Genomic DNA, 21,817 nt, shown 5'->3' with positions numbered 1-21,817 from the left:
TTCTAGTATAGGCATACCTCAGAGATTATGCAGGTTTGGTTCCAGACCACCACAGTAAGGTGAATATCCCAATAAAGCAAGTCACTCACACCTTTTGGTTTCCTGGTACATATAAAAGTTATGTTTACACTAAACTGTAGTCTCTTAAGTGTGCAATAGCATTATATCTAAATAAAAAGTGTACATACCTTAATTAAAAATATTTTATTGCTAAAAATTGCTAACAATCATCTGAGCCTTCTACAAGTTATAATCTTTTTGATGGTAGAGGGTTTGAAACATTGTGAAAATTATCAAAATGTGACACAAAGACACGAAATAAGCAGATGCTGTTGGAAAAATGGCACCTATAAACTTGTTGAATGCAGGGTTGCCACAAATCTTCAGTTTGTAAAAAACGCAGTATCTGTGAAGCTGAATAAAGTAAAGCACAGTAGAACAAGGTATGTCTGCAATTATTAATTTATTTTAATTTTAATGTTTTTCTTCCAGTGTTACTGAGATATAATTGACATATAGCACTGTATATGTTTAAAGTGTACAGCATAATAATTTGACTTCCATACACCATGAAATATCATCACAGTAAGTTTAATGAACATCCATCATTTCATACAAAGTTAAAGAAATATAAAAAAAAATTTCCTTGTTTTGAGAACTCTTAGTATTTACCCTGTTAACAGCTTTCATATGTAAGATACAGCAGTGTTAATTATACTTATCATGTACATTATATCCCTAGTACTTATTTATCTTGTAACTGGAAGTTTGTGCCTTTTGACTGCCTTCCTCCATTTCCCCTTCTCCCAATCCCCTGCCCCTGGTAACCACAAATCTGATCCCTTTTTCTGTGAGTTTGTTTGTTTGTTTGTGTGTTTTTGAAGTATGATTGTCCTGCAATACTATGTTAGTTTCTGTTACACAACATAGTGATTTGATATTTCTATACATTTCAAATTGATCACCATAAGTCTAGTTACAATCTGTCACCATAAAAGAATGTTACATAATTATAGATTATATTCCACATACTATACATTGCATATCCGTGACTCATTTATTTTGCAACTGCAAATTTGTACTTTTAAATCTCCCTCACCTATTTCTTTTTTCTCCCCACCCTGTCTGTAGTTATTTTGATGATTCTTTAAGGTTATGTATAAAAATAACCATGTGTCTATAAATAGCAGGAGTTTGCATCTTACTTTTTAACCTAGTGTCTTTTGTTCCTTCTCTTATTGCACTAGCTAGGATTTCTAGCCACTGTGCTGAATAGAAGTGATAAGACTGGATACCCTTGCCATCTTGTAGGTATTAGTTGTAGTTATTGTCACTGTTGTTGTTTTAGATGTTGCTTATCAGATTTAGGAAGTTACCTTTTATTTTTAGTTTGCTGAATTTGTTTTATATTGAATGGGTGTCTGATTTTAATAAACAAATTTTCTATGTTGTTTGAGTTATTTTTTCTTCTCCTTCATTCTGTTAATAGGATTTATTGTAAATTTTAAACTAACCTTGCATTTCTGGTATAAAAACAACTTCGTCATGAGGTATTATCCATTTTATATATAGCTGGGTGTGATTTGCTAATGTTTTGCTAATAATTTCATTATTAAGTATATTTGCCCCTGACGTAATGAGGATGTTATTCTATACTTATCTTTTCTTGATGTATCTTTGTCAGGTTTGGTATCATAAAACAAGAAGGGATATGTTTCATTCCCCTCCATTTTTAAAAAGTTTAAGATTGTTTCTTCTTAACCAGTCAAGAATTCTATTTTTATGTTTGATAAAGTTAACCAGTAAAGTCCTCTAGACTGGGAGTTTTCTTTGTGGAGTAATTTTAGGTAAAAAATCTAATTTCCTTAAAAAATATAGAGCTATTCAGATATCCTGTTTTAACTTGTCTTTTTTGGTAAATTTTGTTGTTTGAGTTAGATATACTGGTGGAAAGTTGTTCATAACAGTCCCTTGTTATTCTTTTAATGTTTATAGGAGCTCTAGTAATGTCACCTCTTTCATTCCTGACAGAAGTAATTTGTGTTTTCTTTATTTTTTTATCTGCCTTACCTAGTGGTTTATCAATATTATTTTGTTTTTAACTAATCAAATTTTGTTTTTTTTTTGTCATAACTGTTCATTTTATATTACATTAATTTCTGTTCTTAGGTAAAGGTACTTTTGAGCACTCATGATAGCAACGTTTAGACCTTTCTAGCCTAGTACTCAAAAGGCATGCTTGTGCACTGAGTAATGACTTTGAACATGAATTAAAAGAACTGATTGCTAAGATTTTGAGCTGAGACCAATTAAGATATTAGAGCCCTGTTATTAAGGTTGATCTTGAGTGTTCATAGTTCTCTAAGAAACACTCCAAAATAGCTTTTCGTGGAAGTCAGATTACATCAGAGGCTTTGCCTTAACGACTGAACTCAAGAATGGAAATAGGGACTGCTTGGCTGCTCTTTGTTTCCCAATGACTTTCATTCCCTACCTGAAATTTGAGTTTTCCCATGGTCTTGAGAGAAGCTTTCCTTCCCCTTCCCCGCCCTGACCCCCACAGTGGACTTAGGTGTGATCTTGCCTCTTGCCCTGTAAGTGTGATCTTGTAGTTGAATAGCCCAGGCTGGTACCTGTGAATACTACAGGAAGCATGGACTTCATTAAGGTTACATACTTCAGATACGTAACTCAGGAGTGTCAATTTTCACTTAAAAGACAGCCTACTTTACCACTGTCCAGACTGTTCATATCATACCTATATGCCAAATAGGCAAGGATTAGAGATGTAGGTGGAATATTTAGGTATTCTCTATCTCCAGCATTATTGGTAAGAGGGGAATCAGGTTGAATTGAAGCATGTTACTTGTAAGATTCAGTCAGCAAATATTTATGGAACACCTATCCTGTGCAAGCTTTTCTGAGAGGATGTAATTAGGGAATAAATTAATGGATGGTTACGTGATTGTTGGCAATAGTCTATCACCTAAAATTTGAGTGATATATTATAAAATAAATTTGTTTTATCCTATGTATTTTACCTCTTTTCCCCTTGTTTCATTTTCAACATATATACAGATCCATTCTTAGCTTTGTAACCGCTATAATCATGTAACTTGTTTTTCCATCCTATAATTGTGGTCTAAAAATATGTGACTTATTGTTCAGGTCATTATTATTTCAAATATCACCATATTACTATTTATTGAACTAAATCACATATAATTTATTGTAATGGCAATAGCAGATCCAAGACATTACATTTTTCTTCTTTTTTAAACTTGTCTTAACTTTTAAAAAATTACTGAATTTTAGCCGATATATGAACAAATGCAAAAAGCTCAATGAGTTTTTATAAAATGTACATAACTTTGTAACCTCATCCATATCAGGAAGTAGATAAAAGTCCTGCTCATGCTGTTCCCAAAATGTTCACTCTTTCTGCCTCAGAGTTAACCACTGTCCTGATTCCTAATCAGTTATATTACACAAATGGAATCATATGTTCTCTGTGTCTACCTTCTTTTGCTCAAAATTATGTTTGTGAGATTTATATATATTAATGTGTATAACTCTGCATTCATTTCCTTGTTGTATAAAATCCCACTGAATGATTATAAAAATGAATGTATCCATTCTACTAATGATGTTTAAGTTGTTCCCCACTAGCGACAAATATAAGTAATGATGCTATGAACATCCTTGTACATGACTTTTGGTATACATGCCACTTATTTCATTTGGGTATATACCTGACACTAAAATGCATGTGTCATTAGATTTGCCTATGTACAAACTTAGTAGTTAAAGCCATGCTGTGTCTCAGAATACTTTTACAAATATACACTCTCATTAGTAGTATATAAGCATACCATTCTTATCAATATGTGCTATAATGTATTTTTAATGCTAGCCATTTTGATAGGTGTTTGCAGTATATTATTGTGAATTTAATTTGCATTTCTATGATTGAAAAACAAGCAGAATATCTTTGTATATGTTTATTGACAATGTAGATATTCTCTTTTGTAACATGTTTGTTAAGGTCTTTTTCCATTTTAAAAAATTGCCTGTGGTTTATTTTACTTTATTTTTCTTACTGAATTTAATTCTTTATGTTCTCTGGACATAGGATTTTGTCCAATATATGTATCATCCCATACTCTGTAGTTTGATTTTTTTAAATTTTCATAGTGTAATCTTTTGATAGCATTATCATTTATTGATAAGTTCATTATTTTAATACAGTGCAATTTATCTATCTTCTCCTTAAATTTAGTGCCTTTTCTTTTCTGCTTAGGGAACTCTTACCTCTCCCAAGATCTTGAAAATATTCTCTTAAATTATCACCTAGAAGTGTTATTATTTTCTTTTCTGCAATTTAACACTGTTTTGTGCTTTTGTGAGGTAGCAAATTTCATTTATTTTAAATATGCATATTCAGTTGGCTCAGCATCATGAATCTTTTATGAGTGAATCTCTTTCTAGACTATATTTTGTTCCACTTGACTATTTGTCAAGATTGCATCAATACCATGTTGCCTTGATTACTGCAGTTTTAGAATACATATTGATATCTAATAGTTCAGCCCTCCAATGTAGTTTGTTTTCTTCAAGCTGATCTTAGATGTACTTGGCACTTTGAAATTTTATACAGACTTTAGGGTGAAATCTTCAGTTTCTTCAAGATTTCTGGGATATTTATTGGTTTGCATCAAATGTATTAATTAATTTGATGAGATTTTAACAACTTTGAAATATTCAGTTTTCTAATCTGTTAATATAGCATATCCCTCCAATTTTTTTAAGATTTCTTTAATTTCTCTCATACACATTTTATTTAATTATTGTTATTTGTACTTTGTTTAGAGGTATTAAATATATATATTTTTAAATTTATCCTAGGTATTTGATGTTTTTTGATGCTATTATGATTATCATCAGTGTTAGCATTCAATTTTTCTCTTTGTTATTAGAATAAGGAGTTATTTTTATGAGGCTACTTAATGCCTGTATTTATGGTTTTGTAACTCTTGTTGACACACTGAAGATATAATTAACCTAAAATGTCTTTTTTCCTGAATATATGACTTCCTTATTTTCCTTGCTACAAATCTCTCATTTTCCCCCAAAGTTCATATACAAATTTTTCTTGTAAGGTGATGTTCAAGTCATTATTCTGTAATTCTATAACACTAACACAGAAAAACCTTCAAGGGAAATGACCATCTGGAGTTCAAGTTATTTTTATACAAAGTAAGGCTTTAGCATAGAATAGAGGTGAAAGGAATCTACAAAAGTCAGGAAATATCTCTGAGAATTAAAAACACTTTAATATTTTCCTTCTATTTTTCACAATTATGACTAAATGAATTTAACTACTTAATTATCAATTGTTTCAGATATACATGTCTTGCACTGAAAATCACTGAATACTTTTAAACACCAAATTCTCATTAATGGATGTTCCCTGTGTATAGCCATTACATTCACTGCAAACTTGAAAAATAAATACATAATCTCTATAAAAATAGGTGGAGGATTTAACTCACTTTTATTTGTGTGGGACGTGTTTTCTCTCTCTCATTTTTTATTTTTCATGATTTTTTTGCTGGCAGATACCTGGAAGAAATGTGGAATCAAATGCAATTTTGTTTGTTTTCATGCAGTCTTTGTCATGGGAATAATACTTTGATGATGAATAAATAATTATTTTTATTAATTTTTACTCTGCAAGAATAGCAAATTATATTAGATTCCTACTGCAGCCTTATTGAAGGAGCTGGAATAATACATATTATTCAGAATATTAATGTCTGATGCATATCCATAGCCTAATTGTATATTGATCAAAATTTTGATTTTAACCAAGGATTACTTATATAGTCATCTTTTATGATATATATGACATGATGAAAATATATTCATCTCTTTAAGGGAAAGCATTTTCTTTTTTCTTTTTTTGCCTTTTAAATCTCTTAATCTATAGTTACTGTGGCTTTATAATAACATTTTTTTTATTCACTTTGCACTGTTTGCTTTTGCCAAGCTATATTCTTAGGCGTCAATTTACTTTGACAGGGGATATAGGCTTGCCATTTCAAAATAAGATTTTTTTTTTTTAAATTTTTTATTAATTAATTAATTTATTTATGGCTGTGTTGGGTCTTCGTCTCTGTGTGAGGGCTTTCTCCAGTTGCAGCAAGCGGGGGCCACTCTTCATCGCGGTGCGCGGGCCTCTCACTATCGTGGCCTCTTTTGTTGCGGAGCACAGGCTGCAGACGCGCAGGCTCAGTAATTGTGGCTCACGGGCCTAGTTGCTCCACGGCATGTGGGATCTTCCCAGACCAGGGCTCGAACCCGTGTCCCCTGCATTGGCAGGCAGATTCTCAACCACTGCGCCACCAGGGAAGCCCCAAAATAAGATTTTTAAGATTCACACAGTGGAAAGTTTTCATATTGAAATATACCAAATATTTTTCTCATAAACCCTTTACACCACCCATGCAGATACACAAAGAATCTTCAAGCTGGCAAGAAATTTCACTGACCCATATTTACCATTATCGCAAATGTATTGTGAGTGACCATTGGACAGAAAAAAATAAAATTTTGTTATATATATTTATAATACTCCCATGGTCTTTCTTAAATTTTTATTTAAATATTGTGTCATTTATTTTAGACTCTGGGTCCATGGAAAACATTTTCTTCAAAATAAAATTATGTTTATATAGTTACATATAACTCAGCTCTTTGGAAACAGAAGACAAGAGGGCTTTTTTTGGGTTTTTTTGGTTTTTCTTTTTTACACTATGGGATTTAAGTAGTGTGAAAATACTGAAGAAAGTTGGGGGGAGGCATTGCATGTGATTAGGTCACTCTGTTTGCTAACTGTTGTCTTTAAGAGTTAGGTTCCTATCTCCCCACAAGACTAGGAGAGAGGGGCACTGTCTTTCTTGATGATTACATTTCAAAAGGATGGCTACTAGGTCCGCAAGAAAGATTTTCCTGCGTTGTAAAACTGGTAAGATACTCTGAGATAAAATTTACATGTCAAAGAGGCAGAGAAGGAATTCACAATGGAAAGTTTTGCTAAAGTAAACACTCTAAGAAAAGGGAGATCAGGGATCTGCAGTTAGGAAGAAATGTGTCTATGGTTTACTCAACCTGGGGGAAATAGGTATATTAAACCTATCTTGGTCAGTTTGAGTTTTCTTTGTGATTCAGAAGCAATTATTGAGGAATGCAAAGATACACACAATATTGCAGAATAAAATTATTTAAAAATATGTAAGAAAAATAATGAGGCAAAAGAAAATAGTGCATAAATTCTTTTCCTTCAACTTTTATTTGTATGAGCATCTTCCACTATGGGAATATATGAAAAGAACATATTGTAAAAGAGGCCTGTCATAACCATACTTGGATTCAAATTCTCTTTTAATTAAAATCATATTTTGAGCCCTGAACATCAGTCTAAGTATTCCTTAATGCTTACATTTTATTAGGATATATCTGTGTTTGACATGAAAAATATTTCAAGATATATCCTTGCTTTTTCTTACTTTGTACATTAATTTCAAGAATTTAAAAAGTGGCTTTTCCCCACATATTTCATGTCAACTTCTAATAGGGACACTGACTTTAAGAATGAAAATCAAATGTACCAAAAGAACAGTGCTAAAAAGAGAATGAAATGTGAAGTCTGTGTTAATACAATTGCTCTCTCAGCAGGAAAATACTAAATATATATATTGGCTCAGTAAGAGCCTTTTTAAAAATGACTCCTCTCTCCACACACACACACACACACACACACACACACACACACACACACACACTTTCATATAATCCATCTATAGCCATTTATATGCATTTATATGCTAAAAGGTATTAGGTTGAACATTTATATGCTAAAAGGTTGTAGGTATCCTTAACGGACTTAATGTATCACATCATAAGCATAATTACATGCATTGTAAGTGGGGTATTCATATATCATTAAAAGATAGAAAACATATTATAAGGCAGTGTATTTTGTATAACCATATCCTCAAATATAGCTGTGTCTGTGATAGTCACCAAAAAGTTAAAAGCATTGTTTTCCTTTTATTTGTGTGTCTTCTAAGAACTATGCATTTCATATAATGTAATATATATTGTAATATCATTTATTGAAATAAGAATGTAAAGATGAATGTAATTTATGGCAGTAATCTGTGTCTTAACACCAGACTTAGTTTCTATACAGGCTAAAATTATGGCAAAATTATCATATATTTTTTAAAAATTTTCTTTATAATCTGTTCATTTGTTATCATTGTTTGCTGCACCTATGTTCTGATGCTGAGCTGTATTATATCAAGGTTCTAGACTTGCTTATCCATATTTTTATGTCCTTTTTAAAAAAAATCCTTCTTTCCTTTGCCTACTTCTTCCTTCCTCCCTCCCTCCCTCCCTTCCTTCTTTCCTTCCTTCCTTGCTTCCTCTTTACTTGTTTTCCCATTCTAGAACATACATTAAACCATACTGTAGAAGTGTAATACTAGGTGATATGAAGAATACAAAAACTAATTTCAGAACAGCTCTGCCCATCAAAATTGTACAACCTAGAAATTGAAATCATGTGCATATTAATAGGTATAGGTTTGTATATAATAAGAGCATTAAGAATCGTTTTGATGGGTTATTTGTGTCTTCAAAGAAGTGAGAGAGCTCTTTATACTGAAAATATGAGGCAAAGCTTGATGAAGAAAGGGGCACTTGTGTGGATCACAAATGGTGGATATTGTTCCAAGGTCTTGAGATAAGAAACACAGCTGTTCAAATGATAGGCATTTCAACTTTTTAGTACAACAGTTAAGGAGGTTGTTATATTGCCCCATTCAGTAACTTTATAAGTTGACTACTTAGAAAATTGTTCTGACTTTGTAGTTCTAGTGTAATTAGAGCAGAGAGTTGGCTCCCAATTTGCATGCAGTGAGGCTGATTTTATATACATTTTTAAATATACAGATTAAACCAGGATTTCAGAGTGCCTGAATCTAAATTCAAATGGAAATGAGCCAAACATCTTAAATTATTAATTAAAATGCTCTCAGAAATTAAAACTTATGTTAAGAGTTTCAATCACATATTGATGATAAAAAGTTACGATACACTTGTCTTAGCTGTACTCTGGCTGGATCAGAAGCTTTCTCATTTTGCAACAACGCAATTTTTTGATAGACATCTCATTACATTTTATAAGGAGACAGGAACAAGAGAAATGACTTAGTATGCTGTCATTATTTTTTATATTTAAAAAAACTCAATTTGGGAAACGTGAGATTACAGAACTAGGGAAGATTAATATTTTTATAAAGTTGTTGTTTTATAAAGTTATTTTTATAAATTTTTAAAAGTTTTATTTATATAAAAAATAAAAACGTTTTATAAAGTTTTTTTCATACAGAAATAAAAGATATCTTCATTTTTACCGACTGATGTTTCCTCCTTCACAAAGTAAGATACCATTTCTGCCTAGTCAAAACTTTTTTTTTTTTTAAGTTTTATTTATTTATGGCTGTGTTGGGTCTTCGTTTTCTGTGCGAGGGCTTTCTCTAGTTGCAGCAAGCAGGGGCGACTCTTCATCGCGGTGCGCGGGCCTCTCACTATCGCGGCCTCTCTCGTTGCGGAGCACAGGCTCCAGACGCGCAGGCTCAGTAGTTGTGGCGCACGGGCCTAGTTGCTCCGCGGCATGTGGGATCTTCCCAGACCAGGGCTCGAACCCGTGTCCCCTGCATTGGCAGGCAGATTCTCAACCACTGCGCCACCAGCGAAGCCCCAAAACTTTTAAGGTAACGGTGAGATTAGCAACATACTATGAATCGTCACTATTATGTTGAAGAAGTAAGAACTCCATTCATGTCTTTTCATGCTTTTTCTCAGTCACATTGCCATTCCATGCTGGCATTCACAGCTCATAATACTTATTTGTAATGAAAAGAAATTTAGGTTTCTTCATTTGTCAGCACTCTCTTTCACTCTCTGTCTCTCTCTTTCCATGTGCATTTGTCTGAGTGTTTGTGTGTTTGTATATATTATCAGCTGTGACACATGTAGCTTCATTATGTGATATAATTAAAACATTTCATGTTCAGGTATAGGTTTAAGGCTTAGAAGGAATTTAGTATTGTTAATATTAGAGTTTTTCATTACTGGATGAGTTATTTAGCTTGAGGGTAAAGGAGAAGTGGTTTAAAAATGAAATGGAATGGAATAGAAGCCACAGTGATGTTCATTCATACCTCAAATGTTAAGCAGAGACAAGAAATGAGGAAAATATGTCAAATTTAAGAGTAGTAGAGGAGTGATTATCATTGAATATCCCCAAAGCAAATGAGAGAGAAACACTTACCATGTACAATTAGTTCCCAACATCTGTTCCATGAGCTTCTATTTCTTTGCTATACTGGAATCATTGTTCGAGCAAACTATGCTTAGCCTGAGGGTAAGGAACATAAATTATGTATAATGTGAATAGTCTTAAGTAACATCTTTTACTTACTATTCCTGAATCCTGTGTGCTCCTCCTGTTGATAAAGCTAATAAAGAAATGCCAATGTGGCTCAGTATGTACTTCTCTCATTCATCTTACTGATGTTTTTCCTCATATAATTACTAGTGGACATATAGCATTATATAAATGAATTTTCAAATAAAGTTAGCTAAATATACAACCTCTAGCTTAATGTACATTACAAAAGTAGTATTTTAAAATTATTTCATAAATATTAAAATATTTCCTTGGGGGTATATAAGCACACATATGCCTAAGTTACGAGAGTCTGGTGGAAAGAACTATCCTGTGAAATAACCTAGCCCTGAAAATGAATAACACAAACTACAGTCTCAAACACTCTTGGGACCTCCTTTCTCATCTACACTGCTTAGTACTGTTGTATGTTTACTATCACACCCTCCTGTGCATATCAGCTTTTGTTTCCTTTCCTTTAAAATAAGTTTCTTCAAAAGAAGGAAACCTGAGCTTTATATTTAAACTGCAGCCACATGAAAAAGAACAGACCTTTCTTTCTGGAACTAAAGTTCACAATTCTAGGCCAGAGCTCTCTGATTGCTAACACTATGGTAGATGCCCAGATGAGTCCATGAATATCGGACCAGAATGTTTAAAATGGCTGCTCCCGGACAACTATAAAGACATGGGAGAGAAATATTACTCAATGTTAAATTTATTCTATTGCTAAATTCAATGTTCCAAACAGAAAAAGCTATCTGTGAACATAAATATGTGAGTATGTGCACGTTCATTTCCCTCAAACCTCAGAGATGAGTTGTTTTCCCTCCATGTTTGGCTCTCTCTTTGTTCTATACACACACATACACACATGTCCTCTGATATACATGAGCAGGAATTTCTCTTCAGTCTGAACCTAGGAATAAATTGTTAGGTCACAGAAAGAGATGATAAGTTTTAGTAACTGTTTCTTGGTACACATGGAGCCCATAGTGCAAGGACATTTCTAACAGAGACCTCTGAACAGATACAAGATATATCTTGCTGTACTAAATACTAATTCTTAGAGCAGGTGAAAAAATAAGATGACTTTGGCACATAACAGTATTTGAGAAGATCTTTTAATTGCTTTGTACTTATTATGATTTTGCTTTCTGAAAAGGCTAATAACATATCTGGTCCCATAGCCCCAAGAAAAACAACAAAAGAAAAGGAAACAATGCATTTGTCTAATTGTTTTCATATATTTATATCACAGTTGTTCTTCTGGATACTTTTTAAATGTATAAAATATTATATAATATTATGAATGAAAATGGAGATAAAAGAAGAAAATAAAGATGGGGATAAAATACCTGAGGCTAAAAAATGCATGTTACAATAATATATTCACCCATCAGTGATGAGGTATGCTTTTAAATCTAAGCTTTCTGATAGCTAGTGAAAAAAAAAAAAGAACTATTTCCAGCCACAAATTTCAAAATATCTATAAGCTTAAAATAAATCCATAACTTAAGAGAACTGCAGTTCCTAATGGATCATGCAGGAGTTAATCTGGAGTGGGGAGATGCTTGCTGGAGGGAATAGGAAAGTATAAATGATATGTTGTATATGGTATTGGTCAGGTCATTAAATAGAGTGATTAGAGAAGGCTTCATTGAAGAAGCGATATTAGAGTACAAAGCAGAAGGTAGTAAAAGAGCAGATTTTGTGTCTTTCTGGGGAGGGAGATCCTAGGTAGAGGACATAAGGCAAATGTACTAAGTTTGGAGTGTGTTTGCTCTGTTGGAGAAATAGTTTGTAGGCTAGTGGCTAAAAGAACAGAATCAAAACAGGCATTTTAGAATAATATAAGAAATTGGCTTTTATTTTCAGGGAGATCGGGAGCCACTAAAAAGTTGTAAGCTGACATATTTTAGAAGGGTAACTCTGGCTATTGTGTTGAAAATGGACTGAGACAGAGCAAGGTCTGAAACAGAAAGATCATTTGGGACATTATTGCTGTACTCTGGTCAAGAGATAATGTTGACATAGACCAAGTTGTTAACAATAAAGGTAGTAAAGCAAAAAGGTCAAATCTGGTTATATTCTGTATATAATAGTATTTTCTCAGAAACTGGATATGGGACATGAGAGACAGTGAGTCAACAATGACTAATAAAATTTCTTCCTGGAAAAATTGCAAAGAAAGGGTTTCCTTTTTCTGATGTGAGAGAGACACCATGAGGAATAGGCATAGATGTGTGTGGGAAGATCCAAAGCTCATTATGATGAGATCTCAATTTGATTTGCTTATTCCACATGAGTGGAGATGTGGAGGAGGCAGTTAGGATGTGTGTTTTTGGTCCAGAGAAGAGGAAAAAGAGATCTGGACTGGAGATTTATATTTGGGAGTCATGAGTCAAGAGTATATATAAGCCTGGATGAGACAATCAAAAAAGAAAAAAAATGCAGAATATATACAAAGAATAAAGTCATGGAGACAAGTATGAATAAGCAGGGGAGACCATGAGGGAACAAACAATGATGTGAACTAAGTCAGAAAAATATGGTGTTCTGAAAGGTAAGTGAAAAGAGGTATATGAAGGAGAGGGTGATTAACCATGTGAAATGTTGGTGATAAAGTTGAAGATTGAGAACCAACTACCGAATTTAAGAATGTGAAGGCTCTTAATAAGAACTAGACAAAAACTTTTCTGGTGGGACATCGGGTTGAAAGCCTCACTGGAATAGTTTCAAAAACATGTAAGTTGAGGTGTGGCAGAGGGAGTATGAGCTACTCTTTTGAGGAGTTGTGCTGTGAAGCAAAAATTCTTCATTTACTAACACAACAATGTCATATAACAGACATTCGGTCTTGAATGTGCTTTCATTAGATGAACGTCATTTTTCATCAGCTTTGAGAGCAGGGGATCTTTATGGGATCACTCAATAAGGTTGTATAGGGATTTGTTTAAACCAAGAGAAAAGATTTCTTAAGGTGGAGAACACAGCAACTGCCCGGTGGGAGGAAATAGGGGATCTGGCTCAATTTTTTAACTGCCATTCTATAATCATTATATTTTAAAAAAAATGTATGGTATGGTCTGTTTCTTTATTTCAATTGCATCCGTTTGATGGTCTGAAAATAAAATCTTGCAGTATTCTGAGAGTCTGAACCTTCATCATTTTCATATGCCTGTGAATTGGATATAGTATAATTCACTTAGCGTTTATATTTTATCGTTTAGCCCAGCTGATAGAGTAAGTAAATGCTGATAAGCATTTTAACCTCAGTAATATGACCTCCCTTACTTGCTAGCTTGTTCACTTTTATTTACGCCAGGAAGAAATGGCCTTTGCTTCATGACAAATTCTCAGTGATAACTGTGAATAAACTGTTGCCCCTCCCACTTTTATTTTCTGTTATGCATATGCACAATCTTCTCTTTTCTTCTGTTGGGTTTCATGTATGCTTCTTCTATCTCAGTTAAAAAAGTGATATTATATTTTGAAATGTGTGGCTAGTGTTCCAAATTTAATGAAGTAGTATGAATAACACCTTTATATACTTCAGTCCATACAAACTCCCATCCCAGTGACAGTGAGATGAAAAGTATTATTTATTAACTATGTGCCTTTACTTACATCCATTACTTTATTTTTCATAACAATGCATATTGCTGATTACAAGAATCTGGGGAACTTGCCTAAGATCACAGATTTAGTAAGTAGTGGAGCCAAGATTTTGAACATAGATCTTTTGGCTTTAGGGCTGTCTTAGCTGTCTAATGCTGCATAACAATATTGAAATAAACAGTATTTTACAACAACACACATTTATCATTTCACAATTACTTTGGGCCTGGAGTCTAGGCATAGCGTAACCAGGTTCTCCACTTATGGTGTCAATAAGACTATAATCAAGGTGTTGTCAAGGCTACAGTCTCAGCTGAGACTTGACTAGGGAAGCATCTGCTTCCAAGGTAACACAGGCTTGGCAAAATCCCCTTCCTTGTGGTTGTAGGACTGAAGTCTTCTGTATCTGACTGCCTGTCATCTGACTACCCTCAGCTCTTAAAGACTGCCATGGTTCCTTGCCATGTGGGCCTCCCAACATGGCTAATTGTTTTGTTAAATCCAGCAAGGGAAAGAGAGAGAAAGAGCTTCAACATGATAGTCACTAGAATCTCATGTAACATAACCACATAATGTACATGTAAATATAACTTCCTATTACCTTTGTCATATTATTTTGATTATAAGCAAGTCATAGGTCCCACCCACACTCAGGGGAAAGGGAATCACATAAAACCAGGAGCCAGGCATATGGGGGTACCTTAGGAGTCTGTCTACCATGGAGCCATTTTAGCTTCTGTAAGCTCAGGAACCAGCTTCTTTCTTCAGAATTCTTCCCTCTGCCACAGTGGAAAGAAGGTACAATATTTGTCCCAGGGGATTCTAGGCTAGTATGTTCATTACTTAAACTGATACTCCAAGTCTGACCTGAAGTTTTATTGGGTTATCCTTAATGTCAGCTATCTATTCTCCTTTATGAGTTGTTAGCTATAAGGTCAGAGACTACATCTATATCTATTCTTATGGCTATAATTTAGGAAAATTAGTTCTAAGGTCAGGTAGTTGATAATTACATTGTACTATTCTCCCTGTATCTTACTTTAGAATTGTTTCCATTTTAACCCTTTAAATGTTGTCAGAAAATTGTAGGGCACAAAAATCCAAATAATGAATTTATACATCAACTGGATTTTTGTGTGAGTTTCCCATGAACTCAAAACAAAACTAACAAGGTTTTCATAATTTCACATTTTTTTAAAGATTTATTTATTATTTTATTTTTGGCTGCGTCGGGTCTTAGTTGTGGCACGCGGGATCTTTGTTGAAGTGTGCAGGATCTTTCATTACGGTGTGTAGGCTCTTTGTTGCAGTGCGTGGGCTTCTCTCTAGTTGTGGCACACAGGCTCCAGGGTTCGTGGGCTCTCTAGTTGTAGCATGTGGGTTCCAGAGCGTGTGGACTCTATAGTTTGTGGCATGCAGTCTCTCTAGTTGAGGCACGTGAGCTCAGTAGTTGCGTGTGGGCTTAGTTACCCTGCGTCATGTGGGATCTTAGTTCCCTGACCAGGGATCGAACCCGCGTCCCCTGCATTGTAAGGCAGATTCTTTACCACTGGACCACCAGGGAAGTCCCCGTAATTTCATATTTAAATTAAAAAGTTTGTGTATTTCCAAGGTGATCGCAAGATGTAGGGAAAGGATATCTAAACTATGAATTAGTAAACCTGGGATTTGGTCTTGGATATGGTTTTATTAGCTACGCCACCTTGGTCAGGTTATTTCAATGCTCGGGGTAGGGAAATTTAGAGATACCAGAGGTTTGGCTTCATTTTCCATATATATATGATATATATATGAGATGGTAGGTTCTTTTCTAATTCTAAAATTCTATGATCTTATTTTTAGTTGAGCAAATGAACATGCCTTCTACATCAAAATGCATAACATACATACATTTATTTAATACTTTATTTACAACAGAATAGAGATACTAGTAATTGTCTAAATGTCACGATATTTGTATCAATTTCTAAGGAAAAGGTTAAGAATGAAGGGAAAAAAAATCCCTTTATTCTTAAAGTTTTATACTTGTATGCCTATGCCATACTTGATATATCACCTGTCATGCATCATGAAGTAAAATATAAGTAAATAAAAGGTATTGTTACTTAAGTAATATGAGTGAAGTACACTCAAACAAAGCTGCCCATTTTGTAATGGTTTGTTCTTTTGAAGTAAATAAAATATAAATTTTAAAGACTAACATAGTTTTGCAAAGAAGTATGCTTTTAGTTTTTATAAGTTTTAGTTTCATCACTATTGACTTGATTGGTATCATTTTCCATCTTTAGCAAATATTGTATGTGACTAATATATCCCCAGCATTCAAACACAGCCCAATTAATATTGCTATTTTCATTATGAAGTTGCTGGATACACATATATTTCCTTCCCTTTTACCAAGTAGTTATCTAGATATGATATGAACATAGGCTTAGCTAAAATGTGTAGTTTATATAATTGTAAACCAAGAAGTGTGAAAAAGCAAGAAAAGTCCAGGAAAGTTTCAACAAAGATGAGGATTTGAGCATAAGAAGAGTTTTACTTAGCCTGATAATCTTGGAATCTAGATTTTACTCAATAAACAACTACATAATGGCCATGCTTACTGTTTAACCTCACTGAAAAACTATATATTAGCTATAATTTCACTTTTTAAAAAACTTTGTTTTAATCAAATAATGTACATTTGGAAGCTTTGTTTATGGTTTCATTTGCAAGGAGTAATATACAAGAAAAAGCAACGGATGCTTCTGCCTATATGATGTAGCTGAACATTCTTCTAGTTGACTTAAACTGGGGAAAGATTGTTGGGAGAGATTTTATGCAATTCATATTGGTTATACACCTTTGCATAATTAATTGTTTTCTAGCAAGTAGTGTGTTCTGCGCAAAGAGTGATTTTCTTATTTTAATGTTTGGAATGAACCCAAACAGTCAATTACTCTTTCCCTGTAGAACTTACTCTTTCAGAGTCATTGAATTAGGTTAATTAGAAAGGCAATGGACCCCTCTCCTCACTGCCACCTCCATAGCATTTTTAGAGAGTAACCCACTTGTGTTATAACTGCCTATTTAAAGAAGCAAATACAATTTTCAGGAAAATATTAAATATCCAGTTATGATTTAGTTCCTATAATAAACGTGTGTGTGTGTGTGTGTGTGTGTGTGTGGGTGTGTGTGTTTAGTTCCTAATAGAACCAAATGTGTGCTGGGGATGAGTGAAAAGTGTTCAAGCTAAAGATCACTACTACTATGAATTTGTTGAATAAGATCCTTTTCTTGCCATCAAATCTAATTTTAGTTTCTATGTGCAAAATCAAAATTGAAGTTACAAAGTGGAAAGAGTGGGTCACTCCCTAGTGATAGCAGGGATTGCCTATCAATCCTTGGGTGGATTGCCATCCACCAGAGACAAAGAGTTATCTTTACAAGTTTACCTAGAGTGAGCATTCTCTCCCTACCTTCTAACTTCCCAGAGTGATTACTTTGCATTCAAATCTTTTGGGCCCCTATAAATTCTTCAGATGGCTTGCCACACATGCCTTAGCTTTGTGACATGAAGAGTAGACTTGGTTTGTAAAAACTTCTGGGACATAAAATAAGTCATTTTGCTTTAGTTTCAAATGCTTTTGCTTCCAAAATGGAGTTAATATAATATAATTAATATATAATATAAATATGTATAATACAATTAATAACATTAACAACAATAAACATAATTCACATTTGTCAAATGCTTATTCTGTACCAGGGACTGCAATCAGTACTTCACATGCATTATCTCATTTAGTCATCAGATCAACCCAACAGCTCTTCTTTGATGCAAATTATCTTATACACATTGGTAAATAGGGGAATGGAGTTGGTATAAGGAAGCGATTTTATTGATTCATATGTTATTTTACAGTATATTTATGTTTTAACATATTCTGGGCACATTTTTATCATAGTTAAAAATAAATAGCTATGTAAGCAGATCTTAAGAGAAAAGCTGAAAATCTGCAACACCTTTATTTAATGCAAGTAGAGTTTACATTAGTGGTTATGATTGATAATATGTTAATATGGAGAAGCTGTGGGTACAGATGAAGGAAGTGTGAAATTATTTTTCTGAGTTTAAAACAGTAGATTAATGAAGAAAGCTAAATGCTGTATCACATTTTCAATTTCATTGAAAAAAATCTGCATTTAGAAGCAAATGACCCTCAATACCTGCTTCTTGAAGGAAGAAGCATAAACCGCAATATTTAAGGCTGTAAATATTGACTATGATGTTTGAAGAAAATATCATTAAATATTTAACTGTGCTAGTAGTTTGATTGTGACTGTTTCAGCTTTCATTGGTGCTTTTGATACAAGAATACAAGTTTTTTTTTCAAGTACATACATATGGTGCTATAATAAAAAATACCTCTTCTATTGTATTGATTTTTGATTTTGTAGAAGAGAGGAATTGAAGGTGAGTAGTTACGTAATCTGTCCACTTTCACATGGCTCTTAAATGGTGGATCCAGGATTAGATTCTAACTCTGTCAGTTCCAGGGCCAGCTCTCTTCACTTCTATGACATGAGTGTCAAACTAAGTGAATTCCTTTTTCCTGATTTCAACCATTGTTTATTATGCCTTCCCTTCGTGTACCTGCGTAGAGTGTATGTACACTAGAGAAAGACCTGCTATTACTGCTGTTATGCATTATGAGTCAAGGCATAAATGTTAAAGTTAGTTGACCTACTTATTATACTTTTTTTCTTAATCAGAAAATATAATCCCCTTTAATTTCTTAATTACATATTGAAAACACAGGCCAAATAATTTTTCAAAGGTTAGTTGTGTGAAGTATTTGTAAAAGAGTGTATACTCAGGCCTAGAACATATTTGTAGACCAGAAAATGCCATCATTGTCTGATCTATACTTTTGGATGTAGTATCTGTAGATTATATATTTGCTAGTTGAGTAAAAAAATAGCAGGATCAGTTTCACTCATATATTTACATATATGTGTACTAGTATGTGAAAAAGTAGAAGTAAATAATCTGCCATTTAGAAAAGTATGTGTGTGAGTGTGTATTTAAACATTATTTAGATATATTGTTATAAAAGAATGGTTCATTTCGACATTCCCTAGTGAGATAAAGCTCATTAGTAATAACATGATAAAGAAATATAGATTATTATTATTACTATTATTATTATTAACTTGCTGAGAAAAATCTTCCAGAGACCCCCCCTTTTATTTGTAATTATGCAATGATATAACATTGAAGCCAATTTTGTGCCTTATGAAAATACAGCGATACATATTGCATTATTATTCTTCAAGCTAGATTCATATTTATAGATTATCTATATATTCTTGTATGCTATCCTAAGGCAATGAATTTTCTAGATATGTGCCATTTATTCTGTTGTCCTTAGGAGGGTACATTTTATTTGTATGACCACATCTCTTTTTTATGCCGTAAGTTTAATAAAATGGATCAGCTGAAAATGATTGCTGTAAGCTATAGTGCATTATTGTTTGTCAAAGGGATCATTGCAGCATGGGAAAAAAGAGGGGATTTGAATTGCATCAGTGCTGTTTTCATTCAATTTTTAAAATAGATGGAATCTTTAACAGAGTTGGAGAGATTAGAGATCTCTTGCTTCAGCTCTTACTCAACCAATGTCTACAATTCAGCCCACTAAAAGAATAATAAGAAAGCAAACATTGAAATGTTACATTAAAATAGTATGTTGTTCTAGTTGAGTACCCCAGACATGTCTTAGAGAAGAATGGCTTTTATTGTGTATCTGAACACTAGTTTTGTCTTTCACATTAAGATTTATGGTTTATGGATTTGCTCTAAGATAAAAGATAAAGAAACAGTTCTCACCATGGGAGTCTCTGCTACTTCTTTATCTCTTCCTTTTTCTTCCTTTCTCTTATTTTCAGGATATCTCTTTTCATATCAGAAGTCTTACTGGGTGAATTGAAGTATCAGCCTCTGTTATTATAGGCTTTCCTTTTGTTCAGGATAAAATTCAGTGATAACTCCTGTGAGAAGTGATGGACAGGGTGGGGAACAGATTCATGCTGTTAAAAGGATACAAGAAATAGATGATGAGACTCACCAAGTGTTTGAATCTGTCTCCCACCTCATTTCCCAAAAATATCATTTATAAATAGCATTAAAGGTATTTTTGCCTTTTTGAAGCAGGACATTTTCTATATCATGGCAGATATAAAGTTGAATATCTTCTGTTTTGAAACAGATTTGCAAGTCAGCTGGGGTTTAAGCGTATGATCTTTGTTAAAGAATGCATACAGGGAGAATATATTTTCAAGTAACTCTCTTTGGTTTGCAGGTACTATTCTGGTGGATAACATGCTGATCAAGGGGACTGCTGGAGGACCAGACCCAACCATAGAACTCTCTTTAAAGGACAACATGGATTACTGGGTATTGTTGGATCCTGTTAAACAAATGCTTTTCCTGAACAGCACGGGCAGAGTTCTGGATAGAGATGTTAGTACATTGTTTTTCTTTGTCCCTCTGTTACAACTTTATCATCATTTAAATATCTGCATGTATTTGTTGATATATCAAATTTTTGTTATATAATTTGAGTTTATTTTCTGTGTTCATCAACAAAAACATTTTTTTTAACTCCTTGAAAGAAGAATAAGAAAGTAAGAGGGACCATCTGTGTCTGAGAGAACCATTGTGTTTCTCTTCTGACATCCTGGAAGCTTGTTGACTTCTGAATAAGGAGAGAACAGAGTGCTCAGAATAAAGGGGTGGTAACCTTGGAAAAGCAGGATAAGCACAGCCCAATTCATGGCAGAATTTGAGAGTACAACTACATATTGGCTTGAGGACAGAAACTTTAGTTGAACTACTAACAGGAGGATGCTCTTCAAGCAGTAAGCATTCGTTGAGAGATGAATGGCAATGTGCTTATAGAGCTGAAAAAACTTAAAAGAAGGTGAGCAGAAGTTTCCTGGCAATGTCCCAGTCCAGACGCTCTCAGGCAGTGTGACCTAAATATCTAGGTATTAATAATACCTAAATAACCAAGTTAAATGTCTTCTTTCTGAAAAAGTTAAAAAACTTGAGTAGATTTAAGTAGCTCTCTAATGTAACTTTAGTCTCACTTATTTGCATTCTAGTCTTGAGTGCAGAGAAAAGTGTGTGTATGTATGTGTGCGGGTGTTATAACCAGTAATTGTACAGGACCTTGGGAAAACTTGAGAAGTACATCTAAACATGCCTACTCCCAAATTTCCACTTTATAAAATCGAAATGTCAGATATTCACCCTAGTGAACCTGAATCATATCACTACAGTGTTCAGGGTTTATGATCCACTTTAAATATGTGTGAGGTAGATGATCCCTAATCTATTTGACGTCTAAAATTCAGAGTCTTTAAGAGCTTTGTGTTGAGGTGGGCAGTAATAGGACTCTCCCACCAGGATGGGCTGCCCTTGTACACTTGGGGAGGCCCATAATTCAGCTGACTGAGCAGTGGGGACAGATGTGAGAGGAGGATATCAGTGGAGAATAGGAATGTGTCTGTTGGCTCAGCCTAGGGGGGAAAAAGTCATCCTTGATGCTGTTCCCATCTCCACCATTGCCCTCACTCATTATGTCCTTTCATCATGGCAACATTTTTCACCCCCCACAATTTACAGTT

General features: G+C 33.8%; 1 protein-coding gene across 17 annotated transcripts in view; it reads left to right on the top strand.

The window, feature by feature from the left end:
* Positions 1-21,817, top strand: part of PCDH15 (protocadherin related 15) — a 747,310-nt gene that overhangs the window by 235,663 nt on the left and 489,830 nt on the right. For all 17 annotated transcript variants that reach the window (XM_036828599.1, XM_036828600.1, XM_036828598.1 and 14 more), the window contains one exon: positions 20,488-20,648. In XM_036828599.1, the coding sequence (XP_036684494.1) occupies positions 20,488-20,648 (161 nt within the window). The remainder of the gene's footprint in view (positions 1-20,487; positions 20,649-21,817) is intronic.

Source organism: Balaenoptera musculus, chromosome 16 (genome assembly GCF_009873245.2).
Source record: "Balaenoptera musculus isolate JJ_BM4_2016_0621 chromosome 16, mBalMus1.pri.v3, whole genome shotgun sequence".
NCBI classification, from domain to species: Eukaryota; Metazoa; Chordata; class Mammalia; order Artiodactyla; family Balaenopteridae; genus Balaenoptera; species Balaenoptera musculus.
This window is presented reverse-complemented; position numbering and strand designations above follow the sequence as displayed.